This window comes from Panthera pardus, unplaced genomic scaffold, assembly GCF_024362965.1.
Source record: "Panthera pardus isolate Hobbes unplaced genomic scaffold, ASM2436296v1 HiC_scaffold_1, whole genome shotgun sequence".
Taxonomy (NCBI): domain Eukaryota; kingdom Metazoa; phylum Chordata; class Mammalia; order Carnivora; family Felidae; genus Panthera; species Panthera pardus.
Genome location: NW_026526654.1, coordinates 85265840 through 85289289, shown reverse-complemented (window position 1 = coordinate 85289289; position 23450 = coordinate 85265840). Strand labels below are relative to the sequence as shown.

At 38.1% G+C, this 23450-nt stretch overlaps 1 protein-coding gene across 6 annotated transcripts in view; it reads right to left on the bottom strand.

Moving 5' to 3' along the window:
- The window catches only part of LOC109266144 (phospholipid-transporting ATPase IB-like), a 225712-nt gene that overhangs the window by 22257 nt on the left and 180005 nt on the right, over positions 1–23450 (bottom strand). For 5 of the 6 annotated variants that reach the window (XM_019447931.2, XM_053900771.1, XM_053900778.1 and 2 more), the window contains 4 exons: positions 19171–19232; positions 16278–16334; positions 13786–13893; positions 1039–1127 (listed from right to left, as the gene is read on the bottom strand). In XM_019447931.2, the coding sequence (XP_019303476.2) occupies positions 1039–1127; positions 13786–13893; positions 16278–16334; positions 19171–19232 (316 nt within the window). The remainder of the gene's footprint in view (positions 1–1038; positions 1128–13785; positions 13894–16277; positions 16335–19170; positions 19233–23450) is intronic. The other variant, XM_053900764.1, reaches the window with a different exon arrangement.

The following is a 23450-nucleotide window of genomic DNA, read 5'->3' as shown; positions in this document are numbered from 1 at the left end:
CTCCTCTGCTTTGGGGTCTATAAATAATTACATTTGCCCTGATATATAGAGGAATTAAGGAAGAGTTGGACATTAAAAAGCAAAATTAGTATTATCCCTTCTAGAATATTTCTTTCTCTAACTTCTTAGTTTGAAATTTATGATGTTTATTTTTTAATGTTTATTTTTGAGAGAGACAGAGAGACTGTGAGCAGGGGAGGGGCAGAGAGAGAGGGAGACACAGAATCCGAAGCAGGCTCCAGGCTCTGAGCTGTCAGCACAGAGCCCGATATGGGTCTCAACACCACGGACCGGACCGTGAGATCAGGACCTGAGCCGAAGTCAGGTGCTCAACTGACTGAGCCACTCAGGCTCCCCTATGATGTTGTAAAGCCCTGTTGTTTATGTTACACATTATGTACAATGATCGTGTACAAGTTATTTCTGATTTTTAAAGCTTGTAATTTCATGGGTTCTTTATCTGTAACATTAGGGATTTCAGGGATTTCTAACACCTTAGTTAAAAGCTTTTTATTCCTGTTGGATTTGGTAAGAAAAAAAAGGGGGAGGGGAGTTTCTGTCATCTAATACCTAAATATTCTGGGGGAACTATATTTAATAGATTCTTATTTCCCATGTTTTTAAAAAGTGAAGAATGTCTTTCTAATTTGAACATCTTCCTCCTGTTTCTTATTTTGTTATTAGTTTTTAATCTGTGATCCTCTGGTATCAGATTTTGGTTCCTCTAAAATGGACAGAAGTCCCACTTCTAAAGAGTAAGTGGATGACCTTTCAGGAAAGATCATGAACTAGGTAGTTCACTACCAAATTTACCTCTCATGTATTTTGATAACATCTTTTTACCCCCCCAAATTGGTTGCTGGGAAATCTACGGTGGTGAAAGGCAGAAGACATTTACTTCTAAAAGTCCCATGACTGTTAATATTCATAAAGTGGCAAATTTTCAAATTCAACTTAATTTGAAGATCACATAATTGGAAAAGAAGAATTAACCATGACAGTATATTTTTTTGGTTACTACCTTAATTTTCAACTTACGATGTCCATAGTAGATTTAGAATCAGGCACACAATAGGGACTATGAAGAAACCCAGCCAGAAGTGTGGACAAACCAGGACCACACTGACCTGCAGATAAATAGAAATAAAGAGTATTTACATAGGAATCTTTTAGTTTGTCAGTATTGAGTACCACGTGTAACTTTCAGTTTCCCTTCTCCTCCACAAAAACCTCGAGATGCAGGTGTGGATGCAGTCATAGGAGTCTAGAACTACTCAATCAGTATAAGTACGTAAAACCTAAATATAGTATCAGCTAACTTAATTCAATAGTATATTCTATAAACAGTCAACCAAGTAAATATTTTGATCAAATAAGTTTTATCTCAGGAATGCACGCGTGGTTCAACCTTATGTTACCTAGCAATACAACTTTACTTCTAGACATTGTGTGTAAGACAGTTGTGCCATTCTAGTCCCCTGCGAAAAATCACTCTTCTCTCTGCCTGATCAGTTGGTAGCTAACTGATCACTTTAGTTGAATCAGGACTGTACTGATTTAAGACTGGGTAAGGCTCTGTATTGTATATATTTTTAATTTTCTGTATATGCTGATGTTTCAACATCTTAACAAAAAACCTTTCTGTGTGGAGACTGCCCCTCCCAGAGCTAGTCAGTTCTTACAGATAGTAAGATCTCAGCGGGGAGGATGCCTTTGATCTGCAAACTAATCCACAGCCCTCTCTCCTCTATCTGGCCCATATACCCCAGGAGGCATTATTCCTTTGCCATAATCATTCCAGAACCAGGTAACAGGCAACTAGAAACCACCTTATAGTCCAAAGCCTGCAAAAAAATCATTTAAACTAGCCATTCCTGGGCTGTTCACCCTGCTCTGCCTTGCCTTTCCCATGGAAGCCCCAATAAAGGCAAGGCCTAAGCACTCCTCAGCTCCTGTGTTCCTCCTCCTGACCACCCTGGTCTCTTTCCCATGTGGCATGCTGTGATTTATCTTTAGGACCTGTGGGAATAATACATGTTATTAAAATGGCTATAGTAAGTCCTTACCAGTAAGTAATTACTTTAAATGTAAACGCATTAAATTCTCCAATCAAAAGACATAGAGTGACTGGATAAATAAGAAAAGATCCAACAATATGCCACTGATAAGAGACTCACGTCAGCTTTCAGGCCACATAGGCAAAAGTAAGGGGATTGAAAAAAATATTACAAGTAAATGGTAACCAGAAGAGAGCAGGAGTGGCTATATTAATATTAGATAGAATAAACATTCAGGCCAAATCAGTCATAAGAGACAAAGAAGGTCACTATATAGTATTATGGAGGTCAATTTATTAAGAGGATATGAGAATTATAAGTTTGTTTGCACCTGACATTGGAGCACTTAAATATTTAAACTATAAACAAAACCGAAGGGGGAAATTCACAGCAATATAATAATAGGGAGTTCAATTCCCCACTTTCAACAATGGAAAGATCATTTGGACAGAAAATCGATAAGGCAGCAGCTGTCCTCAATAACACAATAGACAAAACGGACCTTATAGGCATCTTCAGAACATTCCATCCAACAGCACCAGAATACACATTCTTTTCCAGTGTACATGGAACATTCTCCAGGATAGATTACATGTTGGGCCACAAAGCAAGCCTTAACAAATTTAAGAAGATTGAAATAACATCAAGTATTTTTTTCCCTGATCATAATTATATTTAATTAGAAATCAGTACTAGGAGGAAAACTGGATAAAATCACAAATAATGTGGAAATTAAACAACACACTACTGAATAATCCAACGGGTCAAAGAAATCAAAAGGGAAACCACTCATGCATCTCTGGAATAAATCCTACTTGATTGTGATGAATGATTTCTTTAATGCACAGTTGCATTTGGTTTGCTAATATTTTGTTGAAGATTTTTGCATCTATGTTTATCAGAGATATTGGCCTGTAGTTATCTTTTTTGTAGTGTCTATCTGATTTTGGCATCAGGGTAATGCTGGCCTTATAGAATGAATTTGGAAGTCTTCCTTCCTTTTTTAGAAGTGTGAGAAGAATACATATTAACTCTTATTTAAATGTTTGGTAGAATTCACTTGTGAAGCTATCTATTCCTGGACTTTTGTTTGTTGGGAGTGTTTTGATTATCAGTTCAGTTTCATTACTTAGTAATTCATCTGTCCAAATTTTCTTTTCCTTATTCAGTTTTGGAAGATTGTATGTTTCTAGGAATTTATCAGTTTCTTCTAGGTCGTCTAATTCATTGGCCTGTAATTTTTATAGTCTCTTATAATCCTTTGTATTCCTGTGGTATCAGTTGTTATTTCTCATTCTATATTTCTGATTTTATTGACTTGAGTCCTCTCTCTCTCATTTTCTAGATGAATCTGGCTAAAGGTGTATCAATTTTGTTCATCTTTTCAAAGAAACAAACTCCTGATTTCATTGATCTTTTCTATTTTTGGTCTTTATTTCTTTTATTTTTGCTCTAGTCTTTATTACGAACATTACTTTGAATTTTTTATTGGGCATATTGCTGATTTCAGTTTCATTTAGATCTTTTTCTGTAACTTTGTCCTGTTCTTTCATTTGGTACATATTCTTCGGTCTCTTCATTTTGTCTAACTTTCTGTGTTTGTTTCCATGTATTATTAGGGAGGTCAGCTGTGTCTCCTGGTCTTGGAAGTAGTGATCTTGTAGAAGAGAGGCCCTGTGGGGCCCTGCAGCACAGCGTTCCCTGGTCACCAGAACTAGGTGTTCCAGAAGTATCTCCCGTGTGGGCTGTCTGCACCCTACTGTTATGGCTGGGCCACATTTGCCTTTAGCCCCATCAGCTACAGTGACCTCCTTTGCCTGCTGTGGACACACTGGGCAGGGTTTGGTCTCTGCACTGCTGAGGTCCTGTCGATCAGTGCGATACACCAGATTAACAAGACAAAGGATAAAAAACTAGACAGTCATCTCAGTAGATGCAGAAAAGCACTTGACAAAATGCAACATCCATTTGCAATAAAAACTCTCAACCAAGTGAGTTTAGAGGGAACACAGCTCAACATAATTAAGGCCATATAAGAAAAATCCACAGCTAACATGATATGCAGTGGTGAAAAACTGAGAGCTTTTCCTCTAAGATCAGTAACATGACAAGGATGTTCATTTTTACCACTTTTATTCAATGTAGTACTGGGAGCCCTAGCTGCAGCAGTCAGACAATAAAAAGAAATAAAAGGCATCCAAATTGGTAAGGATGAAGTAAAACCGTCACTGTTTGCAGATGGCATGATAGTATATATAGAAAATTCTAGACTCCGCCAAACAACTATTAGAACCCATGAATGAGTTCACTAAGGTCACAGGATATAAAATCAATGCACAGAGATCTGTTGTATTTCTGTACACTAAGAATGAAGTAGCAGAAAGAAATTAAGAAAACCATCCCACTTAAAATTTTATTCAAAAAGAATAAAATACCTAGGAATAAACTTAACCAAAGAAATGAAACATCTGTACTCTAAAAACTGTAAAACATTGATGAAAGAAATTTTAAATGACACAAATGGAAAGATATTCCATCCTCATGGATTAGAAGAATTAATATTGTTAAAATGTCCATATTACGCAAAGCAATCTGTAGATTCCATTCAATCTCTATCGAAATACCAATAGTACTTTTTACAGAACTAGAACACGTAATACTAAATTTGAGTGGAACTACAAAAGACACCAAATAGCCGAAGCAATCTTGAGAAAAGAACAAAACTGGAGGTATCACGATCCTAGATTTTGATCCCTACAAGCTATAGTAATCAAAACAGTATGGCACAAAATAGACATGTAGATCAATGGAAAAGAATAGAGAGCTCAGAAATAAACCCCTGCTTATATGGTCAATTAATCTATGACAAAGGAAGCAAGACCATAAAATGGGGGAAAGACACTCTTTTCAATAAATGATGTTGAGAAACCTGGACAGCTATACACAGAAGAATGAAACTGAACCACTTTCTTACACCATACACAAAAATAAAGTGGATTAAAGTGAGACCTGAAACCATAAAGCTCCTGGAAGAAAACATAGGTGTAATCTTTTTGACATCAGCGCTAGGAACATTTTTCTAGATATGTTTCCTCAGACAAGGGGGGGGAAAAAGCAAAAGTCAACTATTTGGACTACACCCAAATGAAAAGCTTTTGCACAGCAAAGGAAACCATCAACAAAACAAAAGACATCCTACTGAACAGGAGATATTTGCAAATCATATATCCAATCAGAACCTAACATCCAAAATATACAAAGAACTTACAGAACTCAGCAACAACAAAACTAAACTAAATTGGACCCGAATAGACATTTTTCCAAGGAAGATTTATAGATGGTCAATAGAGGTTTCCTGAGGGAGGGGCCGGGATGCTGGAGCAGCATGGAAGTTCTCTGCTTCTCTCGTCCCTGAAATCCAACCAGATGAGCACCAAGCCATTTTGCACACCTAGAAAATTGATCTGAGGATGAACACGACAATCTGCATAACTTGAGCCACAGAACTTGGCAGAGAGGTAAACTGGGGGAGAGAGGCCATGGAGGGTAGAGAGCTGTTTTTGCAGAGAGAGGACAGAGAAAGGGGGCAGAGTACAGGAAAAGCACTCGCGCTGAAAGTAGCTGGAGGGAAAGAGTGGAAACAGCCACAAGTAACTGGACAAGAAAGGGAGAAAGGAGAGGGTTTCAATACCATTAGGGCTCTATGAACAGGGGAGAGCAGTCAGAAATTCCGCAGCTCAATACCTGGCAGTGCTCTGGTGGGAAGGGCGAATCCCCGGGAGCAGGCAGTGAGGTCCGAGGTCTGGGGGCTACGTGGGGAGAAGCAGTTCCCCTGCTAGGAGGGCATTTGGTAGAGGACCTCCCCACAGGCAAAGGTCCCAGCGGACCCCAGGGAACAGCCACGTTTGCTGGCATTGAAACAAAGATGCCAGGATGAGGTCAAACCTGGTGCCGGTTGTGCGTTGTGATTTACCACAGCCCCTTAACCTCTTCTGTGCAATTGCACGAACTTCTGCTGGGGCGAGCCGGCACCCAGCCATTGCTCAGTGAGACCCTCCCCCAGAGGGTTGGAGCAGGTCCAAGCCACAGGGCCCTCAGAAGTGGGGGGGGTGGGGGGGGGTTGGAAACAGCCCCGTCTGAAATAAAATTCTGGACGGAGGTGCTGCGCGGCAGGATGGCTTGAATGCAGACAGTGTAGAAGCAGGGAGTGGACAGAAAACAGAGACATAGGAGGGTTGCTTGACTGCTGGTCAGTGAGAGTGCGGTGTTCCCGTGCCAGACTGGGAGGCTGGGTAATGCCATTTTCCCCTCTTCCACACACGTGCATCCGTCCATCCCCCTAAGCTAAGCAGAGCCACCTAGTGGAGAATCGAGCCGTTACACCAAGCCCCATCCAACTGCACCAACCAAGCCCTAGAGGACCACAAGTCTCTCCGCCTCCTAAGTGTACAGATACACGGTGCTTTATAGTTTGGCTTCCAGGGCAAACTGGACGTAATTTCGTTTCGATTTCATTCTGTTCGCTGGTCCATCTATTTGGGTTTTTTTTTTTTCCTTTTTTTTCTCTTAATCTTGAATACAGAATAAGAAAAAATTTATTTTTATTTTCCGTTTTTATAAATTTTTAAAAATTTTTTACTATATTTTTTTGTAAACTTTTTTATTCTACTTCCTACAGACCAATAGACACATGAAAGGCTACCTCACATCACTAGTCATCAGTAATCATCAGAGAAATGCAAATCAAAACCGTAGTGAGACATCACCTTGTATCTCAGAATGGCCAGAAATAAATAACAAATGTTGGTGAGGATGTGGAGGAAAAGGAACCCTTGTGCATTGTTGAGAATGTAAATTGATGCAGCCACTGTGGAGAACAGCATGGAGGTCCCTCGAATTTAAAAAGCAATAATGTATGATCCAGTAATTCCAGTACTGGGTATTTACCCAAAGAAAAAGAAAACACTACTTCAAAAACATATGTGCACCCCTCTATTTATTGCAGCATTATGTACAGTAGCCAAGACATGGATGCAACTTAAGTGTCTATCAGGAGATGAATGGATAAAGAAATGGGGTGTTTGTGTGTGTGTGTGTGTGTGTGTGTGTGTGTGTGTATTATTTTCATAGTAAAAAATGATATCTTGGTATTTATGACATCACAGGTAGACCTAGAGGGTATTATGCTAAGTGAAACACATCAGACAGAGAAGACAAATACCCTATGATTTGATTTACATATGGAATCTAAAAACAAATGAATAAACAAACAGAAACAGACCCATAAATACAGAGAACAGTCTGGTGGTTGTCAGAGGGTTGGGGATGAGAGGATTGGTGAAATGGGTAAAGAGGAGTGGAAGGTACAGGCTTCCAGTTATTGAATGAATAAGTCTTGGGATTAAAGGTAAAGCGTGGTGAATGAATATAATCAAGGATATCGTAATAGCATCGTATGGTGATGGAGGGCAGTTACACTTGAAGTGAGATAGCATAACATATAGAGTTGTTGAATCACTATCTTGTACACTTGAAATTAAGTAACACTGTATGTTAATTATACTTTAAAAAGAAGGTACAACAACAAAAGTTCAGAAACAAAAGAGGAAACTGGAAAGTATCTCTGGACAAACAAAAATGGAAACACAACATATCAACACTTATGGGCTGTGGCAAAAGCAGTTTTAAGAAGGAAGTTTATAGTAATAAATGTTTACGTCAAGAAAAAAAGATCTCAAACGAGCTAACTTAACAACTTGGGAGCTAGAGAAACAAGAACAACCAAGCCCGCAGCTCGCCAAAAGGAAGGAAATAATAAAGAATAGAGCAGAAATAAATAAAACAGGATTCTAGGACAATGGCAGAATAGGAAGCATTGGGGAGCTGTCTGCCCCCCGCCCCCGACAGTAATTGCACTCCTAGGATGTGTCTGTTATAATTGTTTTTGAACCCTGGAATCTGTTGAAGGCTTGCATATTCCAGGGGGTAACTTGCAAAATTAAACTGTGTTTAGTTTTGGTCCATTTCAGCTCTCTGCCCAGTAGCAGCTCCCCATCATGTACTCCCAGCCAAGTGGCACATATTTCTGAAGCATCTCGCATACAGGTTAGGGGAATTTGGCTGAGGGAAAAGGACCCTGTTCTCCAAATATCGGAGGAGTCTGCTCTGATCACGTACTGCTGCTCCTGATCACAGAGGTGCAAAGAGGCGTAGTGTTTTCCACAGTGGCGGCACCAGTTTACACTCCCACCGACAGTGCTCAGCAGTTCTCTTTTCGCCACGTCCTCACCAACACTTGTCATTTCCTGTATTTTTGATAGTAGCCATTCTGACTGTTCTGAGGCGATATCTCTTTGTGGTTTTGATTTGTGTTTCACTGATGATGAGTAACGTTGAGTGTCTTTTCATGTGTCTGTTGGCCAACTGTATGTGAGACTCTTGACTTTTGTATGTATAACAAAAGTAATCAAACTAGGTAACTTCAGCACAAATGGAGTTACTTGCAGGAGGTTTGTTTTTACTGGTTTGGTAAATAGATTTCCTGCATGCTATGCCAAACTCAGAGTGGAAAACCTTTTCTGTGACGTGTGCGTGACGAAAATCAATAGATCTTCTGTATGTAAACACTTTGCCTTTGCTAGCAGTCTTGGCAGTTTTGCCAAGGGTAAAGAGATGATTTATGAATAGAAATAAAAATCACAGGAAAGGAAGAAATTAAATATATCTTTGCTACAAGCGTCAAGGAGTTTTCACTCTCAGGATCTGAGTATATTTTAAGAACTGAAACAATACATATCCTTAACACCCTGGACCCAGAAACGGGTAGCTCAAGCCCAGAGTAACTAGCTTATTATTGTTTGGCTCTCTCAGTGGAGAACAGCTTTCTTCTAGACGTATGCATGAAAGGTGTATTGGGGAAATGATTTTTAAAGGAACTGAGGAACAAGTAAGAAAAAAATATTTCATTTAATATCTAAACAACAAACTGCATATTCCTTCACCTTAACACTCAACTTATGCTTAAAACATTCAGAAAAGTACAAGATTTAAAATGATAAATTTTAGTTTGTTTTTGTGTATGATGTAAGAAAGTGGTCCAGTTGCATTCTTTTATATCTAGCTGCCCAGTTTTCTCAACATCATTTGTTGAAGAGAATGTCTTTTTCCTATTGCATATTCTTGAAGATTAATTGGTCATATAATAATGGGTTTATTTCTGGGTTCTCTATTCTGTTCCTTTGATCTATGCGTCTGTTTTTGTGCCAGCACCATACTGTTTTGTTTACTACAGATTTGTAATATATCTTGAAATACGGGATTGCGATACCTCTAGTTTTGTTCTTTTTTCTCAAGATTGCTTTGGCTATTTGGTATCTTTTGTAGTCCCACTCAAATTTAAGGATTATTTGTTCTAGTTCTGTGAAAATGCTGTTGGTATTTTGATAGGGATTGCACTAAACGTGTAGATTGCTTTGGGTAGTATGGACATTTTAACGATATTTATTCTCCCAATCGATGAGCATGGAATACCTTCCCATTTGTTTGTCATCTTCAGTTTCTTTCATCAATGTTTTATAGTTTTCAGAGTACAGATCTGTCACCTCCTTGGTTAAGTTTATTCCTAGGTACCTTCTTGGTTTTGGTGCAGTTGTAAATGGATTGTTTTCTTAATTTCTCTTTCTCCTACTTCGTTATTAACATATAGAAATGCAGTGGATTTCTGTATGTTGATTTTGTGTCCTGCGACCTTACTGAATTCATTTATAAAGTCCAGTAGTTTGTTTGTTTGTTTGTTTTTTTGGTGGTGTCTTCAGTGTTTTCTACATACAGTATTATGTCATCTGCAAATAGTGACAGTTTTCCTTCTTCCTAACCAATTTGGGTGCCTTTTATTTCTTTTTCTTGTCTGATTGCTGTGGCTAGGACTTCTAGTACTATGTTGAAAAGAAGTGGTGAGAGTAGATATCGTTTTCTTGTTCCTGATCTTAGGGTAAAAGTTCTCAGGTTTTCATTAAAATTCTCAATTTTAATACAGAATTTATGACAATATAAATATTCTCTCTTAAAATGGGAAAAAAACAGCCTATCACCATTCCCTTACTACAGCGCTTATTCCACCACATTATGAATTAAGGCTCATTTAAATATTTTATGATTTTAACAGCTTTATCAAGGCATAGTTTGACTTAAAATACACTGAACATATTTAAAGTGAACAATTTGATATGTTTGGCATACATTATACCCATGAGCTCATTAACACAAGCAGGAATATCACCAGCACCCCCAGAAGTCTCTTTATCCTTCAGTGTAAGCACTCCTTCCTGCCCTCGTGTGCCATTTACGACCCACCACCCCTGTCTCCAGTTTACTATTGATCTGCTTTCTGTCACTATAAATTTGTTGGAAATTTCTATAAACAGATCCATACAGTTTGTAAACTTCTTGGCCTGGTTTATTTCTCTCAACATAATTATTTTGAGAGCCATCCAAGTTGTTGTATATGTCAGCAGTTTATTCATTTTTATTGGTGAATAATAATTCAGTTGTATGGTGATTTGTCTTTTTATTCACCAGTCAATGCACTTTTGGGCTGTTTCCAGTTTGGGTTGCAAACAAGGCAGCCTTGAATATTTCTATTCAAGTCTTTTTGTGGACGTATGCTTTCATTTCTTTTGGGTAAATATCAGGGAGTGGAATGACAGGGTCTTATGGTATATGTATGTTATACTTTTTTTCCACTTTTTTTAAAGTTTAGTTAATTAACATACAGTGCCATATTGGTTCCAGGATTCAGTGATTTGTCACTTACATACAACACCCAGCACTCATCACAACAAGTGCCCTCCTTAATACTCATCACCCATCTAGCCCCATCTCCCCTCCACCTCCCTCCATCAACCCATGATTTGTTCTATATCATTAAGAGTCTCTTGTGGTTTGTTTCCCTCTCTTCTCTTATCCCCTTCTTCCCATATGCTCATCTATATGAAATCATATGGTATTTGTCTCTCTCTGATTGACCTAATTCACTTAGGATAATACATTCTGGCTCCATCAACATCATGGCAAATGGCAAGATTTCATTCTTTTTGATGGCTGAGTAATACTCCATTGTGTACATATACCACATCTTCTTTATCCATTAATCGGTTGATGGACGTTTGGGGTCTCTCCATAGTTTGGCTATTGTTGATAATGCTGCTAAAACATTGGGCATTATAGCATGTTAAATACACGCTATAACACATATGTTAAGACCTTTATGAAACTGCCAAACTGCTTTCCAAAGCATTTTACATTTTTTTATTAAAAAAATTTTTTTTTAACATTTATTTATTTTTGAAAGGCAGAGAGAGACACAGAACACTAGCGGGGGAGGGGCAGAGAGAGAAGGAGACACGGAATCTGAAGCAGGCTCCAGGTTCTGAGCTGTCAGCACAGAGCCGGAGAAAGCATTTTACATTCTTATGCGCAGCATATGAGGGTGGCAGTTGCTTTACCTCCTCAGGGACACTTGGTGTTGACATTTTTATAGTTGCAGCCATTCTCATAGTTGTGTGCTGCTGTCTCAGTTTAGTTTTAATTTGTATTTATCTCATAACTAATGTTAAGCATCTTTTCTTTTCCTTTGTTATTCATATGTATTCTTCGGTGAAGTATCTATTTGAATATTTTGACCATTGTATAATTTGGTCATGTTATCTTTATTATTTCCTTTCTTCTCAGTTTGGGTTTCATTTGTCCTTTTTCTAGTTTCTTAACATGGAAGCTAGAGCTGATATTTGAGAACCTTCTTTTTTACAGACATGATTATGGTGCTAAAAATTTCCCTCTAAGTAATGCATCAGCTACATCCTATAAATTTTGATATGTCATGTTTTCATTTTCAGAGTTCATAATGCTAGTTTCCTCTTTGACATATAAATGAAGTGTGTCTGTTGCCCTTAACTCCTGGGTTGACTCTTAAACAGCGAATGTGCGGGGTGAGACTTTCAGAGACCCAGCAGAAAAGAGATGGCAGGTTGAAAAACCAAGCAAAGACGTGGCACCCACCCAGTGCTGGGGAGACAGAGATTGTAGTTTAAGCCTTGCCAAATGGGAATGCCCTTGGTAAACATTCGGGGTCTTCCCGAGATCCCAGAAAAGCCATGGCCTAGATGTAAATGCCTCAAATTAGAAGAAAGTACTACCTACACCATGGAAATAATAACTACCATGGCCTCAAGGGAAAACAAAACTTCAAACAACCCTTGACCCTATCAAAGTCTTTCCCTGATACTGTGCTTCTCACTTCTCTATGGCTGCCTCTTCTTGAGGGTTTTGTCCCTCAGGTCCAGGCATTTCAGCAGCCTAGGACTCTGAATTCTACCTCCCAGTAGAATCACTCCCAGTAAGATCACTGGGAGTGATCCAGTTATCTTCCCAGTAAGATCACTGCATTCACTTTGGGCTTCTTTTCTTGCACTACAAGCTGAGAAATGCTTATAGGGAAGGAGCCAGGGTAAAGAAGGAAAGGATGGAAAAGGCTTCCCTTTTTTTCAAGAATCATTCCGAGTATTATCTCTGTTCGTTTCTAGCCAGTGTCTTCAAACAATTCTTATATCTTGTTTAGTTTTCAGAGTTGTTTTTGTCAGGTTCATCCAATCCTGGCCACTTGGTCAGGCTAAAACAAGAAGTCTCTTAAAATTCTTATTTCCTGGGAAGTGGGCTGCCATGATCCAGGGGTACAAGGGTCATCTCCCATTTCCACAGAGAAAGACAGGAGTGTGAAGGATGACCGTGTGGTAGACAGACCACTGGGATTGAACCGGACAACTCTGGACCTGTGTTTCTCCATTTGGCAAGTGAATAACTTTGGACCAAGGCTACCTCTAGTCCTAAAATCATAATTCTGTGATCCATTTTGTAGGCATCATAGGCCTATTCCCCATAATAGGTATAGACAAAGTAGAATTTATAAATATGTAAACAATTGTAAAAGTCTAAAAATTATATCACCTCTGAGGTTTAACATAAGTGAAATAAAAGTTTCTAATATTTAGAAGCTGGAGCTTCTGGAGGTCCAAGGAATGTCCATTCTGGTAAAACATTTCAAATAAAAATGGTTTCTTAGTTGCCATACATTCCTTATAACAAGTACCTAATAATTTAAGCATATAGCACATTAACATGAAAAATATAACTACAATATTAGCTATTTTAGATGATTGTGATTATAGCTTTTATCAGTTAGGCACAAAAGATAACAATTTTGGAAACCATAGCTAAGTAATTTTGAAGTTTGAAGTAATGCGATTTCGATAAAACAATATTATAACTAAAACTTCAACCAGAATTTAGTTGGGTCACCAGCTATTTCTAATTGTGTTGATTTCATCTTTTCTTTCCAAATTACTTTGAAAGTAGGCAGCAGACTGTTATTATTTAAAAAAAATTTTTTTTAACGTTTATTTATTTTTGAGACAGAGAGAGACAGAGCATGAACAGGGGAGGGGCAGAGAGAGAGGGAGACACAGAATCTGAAACGGGATCCAGCCTCCGAGCTGTCAGCACAGAGCCCAACGCGGGGCTCGAACTCACGGACCGTGAGATCGTGACCTGAGCCGAAGTCGGACGCTTAACCGACCAAGCCACCCAGGCGCCCCACAGACTGTTATTATTAACAAACATAAGTTTTCATGAGGAATGTAAAGCATACTCACCACTGACAGTTACTAGAACTAACCTGTCCTGTCATTTCAGGAGCAACAGGAATGGTGGGCCATAAGAAAGAGTAAATTGCAAAAAACACCAGCCATATAATTATGCTTCCCCAAATTGCCAGATGATTAAACTGCAGAAAGAAAAATATTACAGAAACCCTTCAGCCTTTTCCATTTAAAAGGAAGAAATTATTTAACTCTATCAACTGTCCGGGCCATATGTTCTCACGTGAAGAAAATGACACTCTTTTGATTTCTTGACACTTGAGCTTTCCTTTCTAACATCCTTCTCAAAATAAAGTTTGAACAGAAATCGAGAGGGGTAAAAATTTGACCTTATCGTATATGTCCTGCATGAATAATTCTGGGAAAATGGCAGAAGTTGTGATTCTTAGACTGAATGAAACTGGAGGGTTTTCTGTGCATATCAAGTCCCTATGTCAGTCAGATCAAGGTAATCTTGGGTGAAGGATCACTGTCTGTGCCTGGGGCTAGAAACTGCCGAATTCTTAATGGTAAATGATAAGAAGGCAGGTCCTTCTGTTGATCTGATCTGTTGCCTTGTATGATTTGTGTTCGCAGAGGAATCGTCATGACATGAGTAGGAGACCTGTGCTCTAAACCTGGTCGTACTGGGTACCTCAGAGTTATCATCTGTGCATAAATCAGTGATTTGCTAGATGAGATAATCTCTTAAGGGTTCAAGTGCTGTCATCCTAGTAGGTACTGCTCATTGCTTCATCCTATCTGAACAACAAAAATATGGAGGGAAAAACCCCAATCTGCTGTTTATTAGAGTATTTATTGTTACTTGTTTATGAGTCACTTTCAAAGGCAGTTTTTTTACACTGTTTGGAAATCATCTCTTACTCAAAGGATTTCTCTCTTGTGGTCACGTAGGAGATGGTGGAGAAGAGCATCCGCTCAAGAGTGTGAGCTTTAAACTCTTCTAACACTTGAGTGCATTTTCATGTAACCATTCCCTTAGAGTTGGCATAAGCATGAGCCGCAATGTGAGGCATTCTGCGTGGCTTGGATCCCAGGTGGGTTTCTGTCGGGACCATCCCCTGGGGGACAGCAGTAAGCCACCATTGCTGCTCTAAGATCTATCCTGTTATCTCTGCCCTGGCTCCTTCTCTGTACCTAAATAGTGGCTTGCAGAATCTTCTTCCCCAGTGAAGAAGCACAAGCTCCCTCCTGGACTCTCCACACAGGGCAGAGCAGCCTCTGACCAAACGGGAGCACCAGTCCCTTTTCTTTGCTGCCCTGATCCCCAGGCTCCTTCCTAGCCAACATGTGAGCTGGAGGGCAGGAGCCTGGTAGCCTGTAGGCCAGAAGAGACCTCTGTGTTTTGTTCAGTCTGCTTTGGCCTTGAAATGATGCCGTATTCATAAATGAGATTCACCGTATGTGGGTAGTGTAAGGTCATCGTGGATCTAAGAAACATTCATACTGCAGGGAACTTAATAACAATTAAAAGGAGGAATAGAAAATAACTGCTTGTTTATGTTACATTAATGCAGTATAATACCACATTTACAAGTGGTGTGCCTTATGAATTGCTAATAAAATAATTTTTGTTCGACACACTTCAGTCCCACCTTTATGTTGATGTTCAGTTGGGGACAGGAGCAGTGAGAACTGTGTTGATTACACAGGAGCAGAAACTCATGATATGCTACATAATCTTAGCTCTCCAAAAGTGACAGACCGGTTAAAATTCATTTTCTGTCATAAACTTTGGAGTGCAACTTGGAAAACAACTGATTTATAGGTGTATATGTACCTACATATAGATTCTCTTAAATTACTGATCAGTTTATAAAAACATTCTACGTATCAGAAGTTCCACTTTTAATAATATCCTAGGGAAATTATTACTCGTGTCTGTAAATACACAAGTACATCTGTGTTCATAACAGTACTGATTATATATCATTTACAGTAACAGAAGTTAAAAAACAATTATTCTAAAAATATAAATAAGTACCCAAGTGATAAAATATTATACAGTCATTAAATGAGGTATAAATGTTAAAGATATGGAAAAATGTTAAAGATCTAGTGTCTAGTGAAAAAAAGCAAATCATAAACTATTAGGTACATTAGAATTCTATTTTTATGAAAAATAAATAAATAAAACAAAGACTGAAAAATAGAAACCAAAATGCCCATGTCATTGACATTGAAACGTATAAGCAATTTTTATTTCTTTCCTTTTCTGTATTCGCTAAATTTTCTATTATAGTTCTGTACTTGGATAATAATAATTAAGGATCTCAATTAATATCATGATAAATTGAATCTATTTAAGATATAAGGCAGGGAAATGAATTTTTAAAAACATTAGATGATTAACATGGCATCATCAGCTTAAATCATCATTTCGATATGCAAACCAAAAGAAGGTAAAATATGAAGAACAGAACAAGATGCTTATTTTCTAAAGTTTAAAAAGTAAATCAACATGCAAACAACTATACTGGACTGAAGAACTACCCTGAAGAATACTCACTTTATTCCAAGATAGTGTCTCTAAACCAGCTTTCAGACAAACAGTAACAACTACATACTGTGCAAAGAGATGGAAAGGGGAAATAGATTGGGAGAATGTATTAAAATTTCCATTAGGGTCCACATCACCCCACTCCCTCCCTGACTCCCCCTACCCCCGACCCCCCTTCTCCATGTCCAGTGAACTCTGGTGCCATAGTTGCTAATTGCTTTACTAGCTTCTAATTAAGGAGAGAATGTATTGCCTCTCAGTAAGTGCTTCATATTTAGAAGCCCTTCAGAATATGACAAAAGCCATGCTTCTATCATGACCTTATATTTACATTCTTTATAAATGGAATGGAAGATTTCTTTCTGATTAGAAATCCAAGTGCCATCGATAAAAAGCACAGTTGAACGAGGGAGATTGAAATCGCCGTAAAAAGCATTTTGCTTATTCTTGGCCTTTTGCATTTGGACATATACATACTTTAGAAATAGCTCATCAGGCATCTGGGGCTTTTGATTGGGATTACAGTAAATCTATAAATCAATGTGAGGACAGCTGACTTCCTTTATAGTATTGAGTATTTCTCCATTTAGACGTTCTTAATGTTTCCAATCAAGTCTTATAATTTTCCTCAGAAGTCATGGATGTCATTTGTTAGATTTATTCATGTTTTTCCTATTTTTGATACAATGGTAAAATAGTATGTAAATTTTTTATTTTCCAAATATTTATTGTTGGTATATTGAAATAGGATTTCTAATTTTTTAAATATTGGCCAATATCCAGCAGGCTGCCAGCCTCTCTTAGTAACTGTAATATTTTATCTGTAGAATTTTTTTGTGTTTTCTGCGTGCACACTTGTGTCATCTATGGTTGAAAACTAGCTTTTCCCCTTTCAACGTCTTGTGCTCCTCCCCTTATCTTACTCCTCCACGATGGCGAAGAAAGGTGGGAAAACCAAGCACCTTTCTTACTTTTCATCTATTCTTAATCTCAAAAGAAAAAAAAAAAAGCTTTCAGTGTTCCATTAAGTATGATTTTGTCACAGTGTGGGTTCCTGTGCAGCAATAGACGTGTGATACACTCGGTGTTTAAAGTCCTGCTTTTGAAGCAGACTTTATGTCCACTCTTCTCACTCTAGACTCAGCGTTGCAGCTAGCCTGCGTCGTCCCATCTAAGCTTCTCCAAAACCTTAAGGGTGGCAAGGCACTGGCCCCTGCCTACCGCTCCAAGTCCGTCTTTGCCATTATCCTGAACCTCCCTTGCCCGCCACACGGTTTGCGCTGGGCTTTAGTTCCACTGGCCGCCTTTAATTCCCTGAGAGCATCAAGGCAGACTCTACCTCCCTGGAGGTTTACTCCATTCCTCCAGCTGCTGTGTTTTGGCTTAGTGCTTCCTCCAACTCACTGGCACTGGGAACAGCATGATGTCACCATGCTGCCCCCGCCAACTCTCCCATTTCTCCCCTGACATCTCATTTTGAGGTTTTTAGCATTGGTGCCGTCCCCTCTACTTCTTTGGTTGCTGTGCTGAACTGATTTTGCCATAGTTTGTTGTTGCTGGTTTTACTGTGTATATTCATTTTTTGTCTTAGGAGGTTGAGATTCCTTTATATCAATTTACTCGGGCATCTTAAAAGGAATATCATTTATGTTTGGATGCATGCATGTCTATGTGTGAGGAGGTCTGAAAAGAAGGAAATTTACTATATGCGTATTTCCAAATAAATAAGAAAATACTACCTAACCTCATTTGATGTTTAGGAAGATACAACACAGAGTTAAAAGCCACGCCCATTATCATGAAGTAATAACGACAACCAGCTAAAGTGAAAAGAGGCAATATGCCAATAAATTGCTTCTTACGTAGAAGAAAACATGAGGAAAAACATGGTTTGTGGTTTTGTTGTTCCAACATGTGTTGTTAAATGAAAAAAAAAAAAACCAAACATGCAGAGGAATATGTTTCCACTTGCAGACCAAAAGAATAACATACAACATTGTGAATAAGACACAAAACTCAGAAGCCATAAATAAAAATATCAATAAATTTAACTACATAAAACCAACATGCAGAATACATGCATGACAAAAATGGCATGAAAAATAATATGCAAAACTGGAAATACATTTATGTAACAGATATGGGGGGAAAATTAACATCCTTAACACATAAATATCTACTACTACTAATAAAAGGACCAACAACCCTGTAGGACAATTGGTAAAGTAATTCAACAAACTTTTATACACACACATACAAAAGAAATGAAAGGGTTTTTTTTTACTTCATGCACATACGCTATCCTCAAAGCAAAAACTGCAATAGAATACCATTTTACCTACTCGATCAAAAAGTGTGGTAAGACTACCGCCAGTGGGGGGCTTGGGAAACTGATATTCTCATGACTAACTGTGTACAACCTATTTGGGGGATACTTTAGTAATAATTTCCGAGATTCACAGTACTCTCTGATCCAGCCAGTTACCCTTCTAGAAATTTATCCTACTGATCTACCTACCCGTGGGCGTAAAGAATAGACTCTGCAACACTGTTGATAATGGCAAAGGACCCAGAACAATCTTTCCACTAATAGGAGACTAGTTAAATACCATCACCCAGGTACGCTGTGTAGTGAAAAAACAAGATATAAAATAGCATCTCCCTACTTGTGCAAAAGAAGAGAGGATAATATACATTAGGTACATGTATTTCACATTCCTACAAATTACATATGTGTGTGTATATATACACACACACAACACACATGCATATGCAACCACTGTTCCTCCTTGGAAAAAGTATGGGAGCATGAGGGAGATTTAAAACTTATGGAATTCTTATAATGCTTGAACTTTTCAATTAAAAACTAGAAAAAGCGATTGAATCATATGGGTAATCTTACCGTATAAATGAAATTTCCAAGAAACAAATAGTCTGTAGTGTAACCCCCTTGTAAGACCATATCTGAAAAATGAAAAAGTCATTTATTTATTTTTATAGAGTTTTAAATATAGATTTGAATTTATTTTTACCAAAGGTACCCATATTGGCCACCAAAAATGTTTCTCAATTGTTGGTCATATTTCTAAAGTGACAACGATGCTCGCTTCACCTGTCGTTGTGACACTTTTCCATTTCTCACTCCAAAGATATATTAAGCAACAAATGAATCAGTAAATTGCAAGGAGCACATGAATGTGATTATTAAACCTAGTTTCACATGCAAATAAGCCATCTGGGAAACCGAAAGTCCAATCCAATGAGTGACGCTGGAAAACAAGATTAGGATTTTCAGGATTTTGAAATAACACCTCTGACACTATTCCTTTCCCAGGATTACTAAAATAATAAACCTAACAGGTAACTTAAATTTACAATGGAATTTCATAGTCTCTTCAATTATTGCTAAATCTGCTATAACTAATGAATTTCATTCTGTATAAAGAGTCAAAACTATCTCAAGATTAGGATGATTTTTTTTCACTTATTTTCACTTTTTATTTTTATTTTTTTAATGTTTATTTTTGAGAGAGAGAGACAGAGACAGAGCATGAGTGGAGGAGGGGCAGAGAGGGGGAGACACAGAAGCAGAAGCAGGCTCCAGGCTCTGAGCTGTCAGCACAGAGCCCGGCGCGGGGCTCCAACCCAGGAACCGCGAGATCATCATTACCTGAGCCGAAGTCGGACGCTTAACTGACTGAGTCGCTCAGGTGCCCCTTATTTTCCCTTTTTAAAATTCTCGAATATATACTGGTGCTTCTGGTCCTGGTTGATATGGAAATATTGGGGTGCAAATCCCTGATCTTAATACCAATTCAGAAGCTCACTCATTCCATTTTCTCCTGATTAAGAACTCACTAAAAATACACAAGGCTCATACCCTTTCTTAAAATTATCTGCAGTGGAATATTAGGGCATCTCATTGACAGAACCTAGAGGTAAATATGTGGGGTCACCTAGGGAAGTGACAATGAGTCTGGATTGTGTATAGACCTAACTTGGTGAGTTTTATTGGGAATGGGGTGACAGTATAGATGAGAACAATCTTTTAGCTGCCTAGAAACAGGGAGAAAACTGCAAAAAAAGGAAAAAAAAGGCCATATTGACTTATGTTGTCCAACTGCATATTCACAAAGGGAAAAGAGAAAGGGAAGCTTTGTTGGGTCACCAGGGAAACTTCCACTATGCACATGGTGATGTGAAACAGAGATTCTTTTCCTTCTGGATACTGTACAAAATCAATGATGCAAATAGAGAAAACCTCCACAGAATCTTTGTCGGGGTAACTATGAGACAAAAAAAAAAAAAAAATCCACAATCTCAGAAAGCTAATTAGAGTTTCGAAGCAGCTAAGGTGAGCACAGAAGCTGTGCTTGGTAAGTGATGGTCAAGGCTCCAGGGTAAAGCAAATATCAAGCTGGCTGAGGGCAGCAGACCTCGGAAAATATCAGCAAAAATACTCCCCTTAAAAGAAACTTCTTCCAGTAGCTGGGAAAGAAAAATCTGGTTTCTTGAGGAATAATACAGAAGTAGCAGGCACAGCATCAATAAAAAGAGACTGTAGGGAAAAAGGCAGGATAGTCTATTCTACATGATTTATATGGTTATTATCCACTATACTATACTATACTATACATTTGTGTAATGTATAAAATATGTTTGCAAATGGTTTGAAAGCAAATAAATAGAAGACCAGCAAAACTTATTAGATGATGTATACTCACCAAAGGAATTTTGGAAAAAAACCTATTTTACCCAGCTAACAAAGAAATGATTGGAGAAGCCAGAGCAAAAAAGGCTTGTTGTGAGCATTTGATATGTTAATTGTAGAATTAAAATGAAGAAGGCAAAACCAAAAACAAACATAGTGTTAGAATAATCAATATGATTGTGGTTATTCAGTGCCCAGACAATGTGGAAATGATGTTAATTCATACAATATCTGAGGGCATATGTGAATGAGACGGGAAGTAGAGTAAGTTTGCAGATTGTCTCAACTATAATTAGGAGTCAAATAAGAACATTCAAAGCTAACAATCAAGTAATGGAATTATAAGTTTATATAAAGTGTAAAGGTTTACCATGTGCAAGATAATGGGATGCTAGAGGAAAGGGAAGGGAAATGGAAGAATGGGAAACAAAATTTTTTCATACTTGGAAACAAATGGATTTGTCCAAAGAAAGAGAGCAATGTCTATTAAACTTATAATAAAAATAAGCATAAGAACAAAAATCCAAACCTTCCTGAGTACCAGAAGACAGTACACAAGGAACTCACAAAGAAATCCAACCGCATAATTAAAGAGTAGAAAAAATATATTGAAACAGGAAATGTGAAATCTGAGATATTGCAAAGAAAACCTATTTTTTGAAAAAAAAACATCTCTCTGATTATATGTCAAGAACAAAACAGTTCTATACTGTATACAAGCAACAGGCCTTAAAAAAAGTAATTCATAAAGTTTGAAAAGCAAATTACAGGAAAGGAAAATACAAATTAAAAGCATACAACATGGTATTAATATTAATTAAGAAATTGAGGGTGAAGAGAATTAAACAAGCACTTTATAATGCCAAATGGTACAAAAGGCAATGAATGTGAAACAACTTGGAGTACTGGAAGAACAAATAACATTTCTACACCATAAACTATGAGAAATTAAAAGGGAAACAAATATTTTAGTAGGAGAAGACTTTCACTCACCTTTCTCAGTACATGACAGACCAGTGACAAGAAAATTAGCAAGACCAGGACTCTACCTGCCACCCATGAAGAAGTAGCAGTACTTTTCCTCTTGCTATAGTCAATTAGAAAATTGGATGGGGGGCACCTGGGTGGCTCATTCGGTTAAGCGTCCAACTCTTGATTTCGGCTCGGGTCATGGTCTCATAGTCAAGAGATGGAGCCCTGCTTTGGGCTCTGCAGTAAGCATAGAGCCTGCTTGGGATTCTCTCTCTGTCTCTCTCTGTCTCTCTGTCTCTGTCTCTCTTTCTCCCTCTGCCCCCTCCCCTGATTATGTATGCGCTGTCTTTCCAAAGAAGGAAAGAGAATTGGATGAAACATATGAAATAATTTCTTCAGACATTGGGTAAAAAGCAGCACCGGACTGTGATCCCTGAGAGACGGGTAAAGAGACCCACTCCTGCCCTTGCTTCCATACCTGGAGGCAATTTCTGGTCTGTGCAGGGAGGAAGAGCCCAAAGATGGGTCAACACTTTGGCTAAGTTAATGAGACAGAGATTGGACCTTAGAGAGGTGGCTGGAATTTGTAGAAATGAACACTGGAAATGAGGGAACTATGCAGAGAATGAGCTCCAGAAATTCTTTGGCTGAATGCCAATCTGTATATGGGTACTGAGAAATTTCACAAGGCCACCAACGAGCAGTTACTGTGGGAAACCAAGTTACCACAGAACTGCGAGTCAAAACTTGCCAGATCTAATTGCTAGAAATTACTCTTATTTCCATGGGCCAAAGTAAAGAGACCTTATTCAATATATGAAGCATTCAGTAGACACCTAAGAAGAGATAACCCTTGTATAGGAACTAAATTACTTCTTAAGTAAAAGATACTCTAGACTCACTTGAAGAAGAAGAAAAACAAATCTTAGAACGATCAAACTATTCATAAGGAATGTAACTTCCTGTAAAACCAAAGTCCAAGTATTTAAATGTATACAACAGAAAACATTCAACAGCATAAAATTCACAATGTCCAGCACCCATTATAAAATTGCGGTCTATGAAGAAGCAAAACTTTGAACCACAGCCAGGAGAAAATTGGCCGTAGAATCAATAGAAAAAAACAGATACTGCAGTGAATTAGCAGAAAAATCTTTTAGATAGCTATTACAGTTACACTCAATCATTTGAAAGAAAGCAATGAGAGAAAGATGTAAAAAAAGACCCAGTGAACTTAGGCAAAAGAAACTAAAAATGAACCACAGAGAGAACAAAGATGGTATGAATGAACAGAGATGTGGGAAATATCAAGAGTTCCAATAGATGTGTGCTTGAAGTCCCAGAAAAAAAGGAAAGAGTGAGAGAAAAATATATATAAAAAGAAATGATCAAATTTTTCCATATTTGATGGAATCTATAAATCAGCAGACCCCAAGAGCAATCTCCAGAAGGATAAATGCAAATAAAACAACACCAAAGCATGTCAGTATCAAATTGCT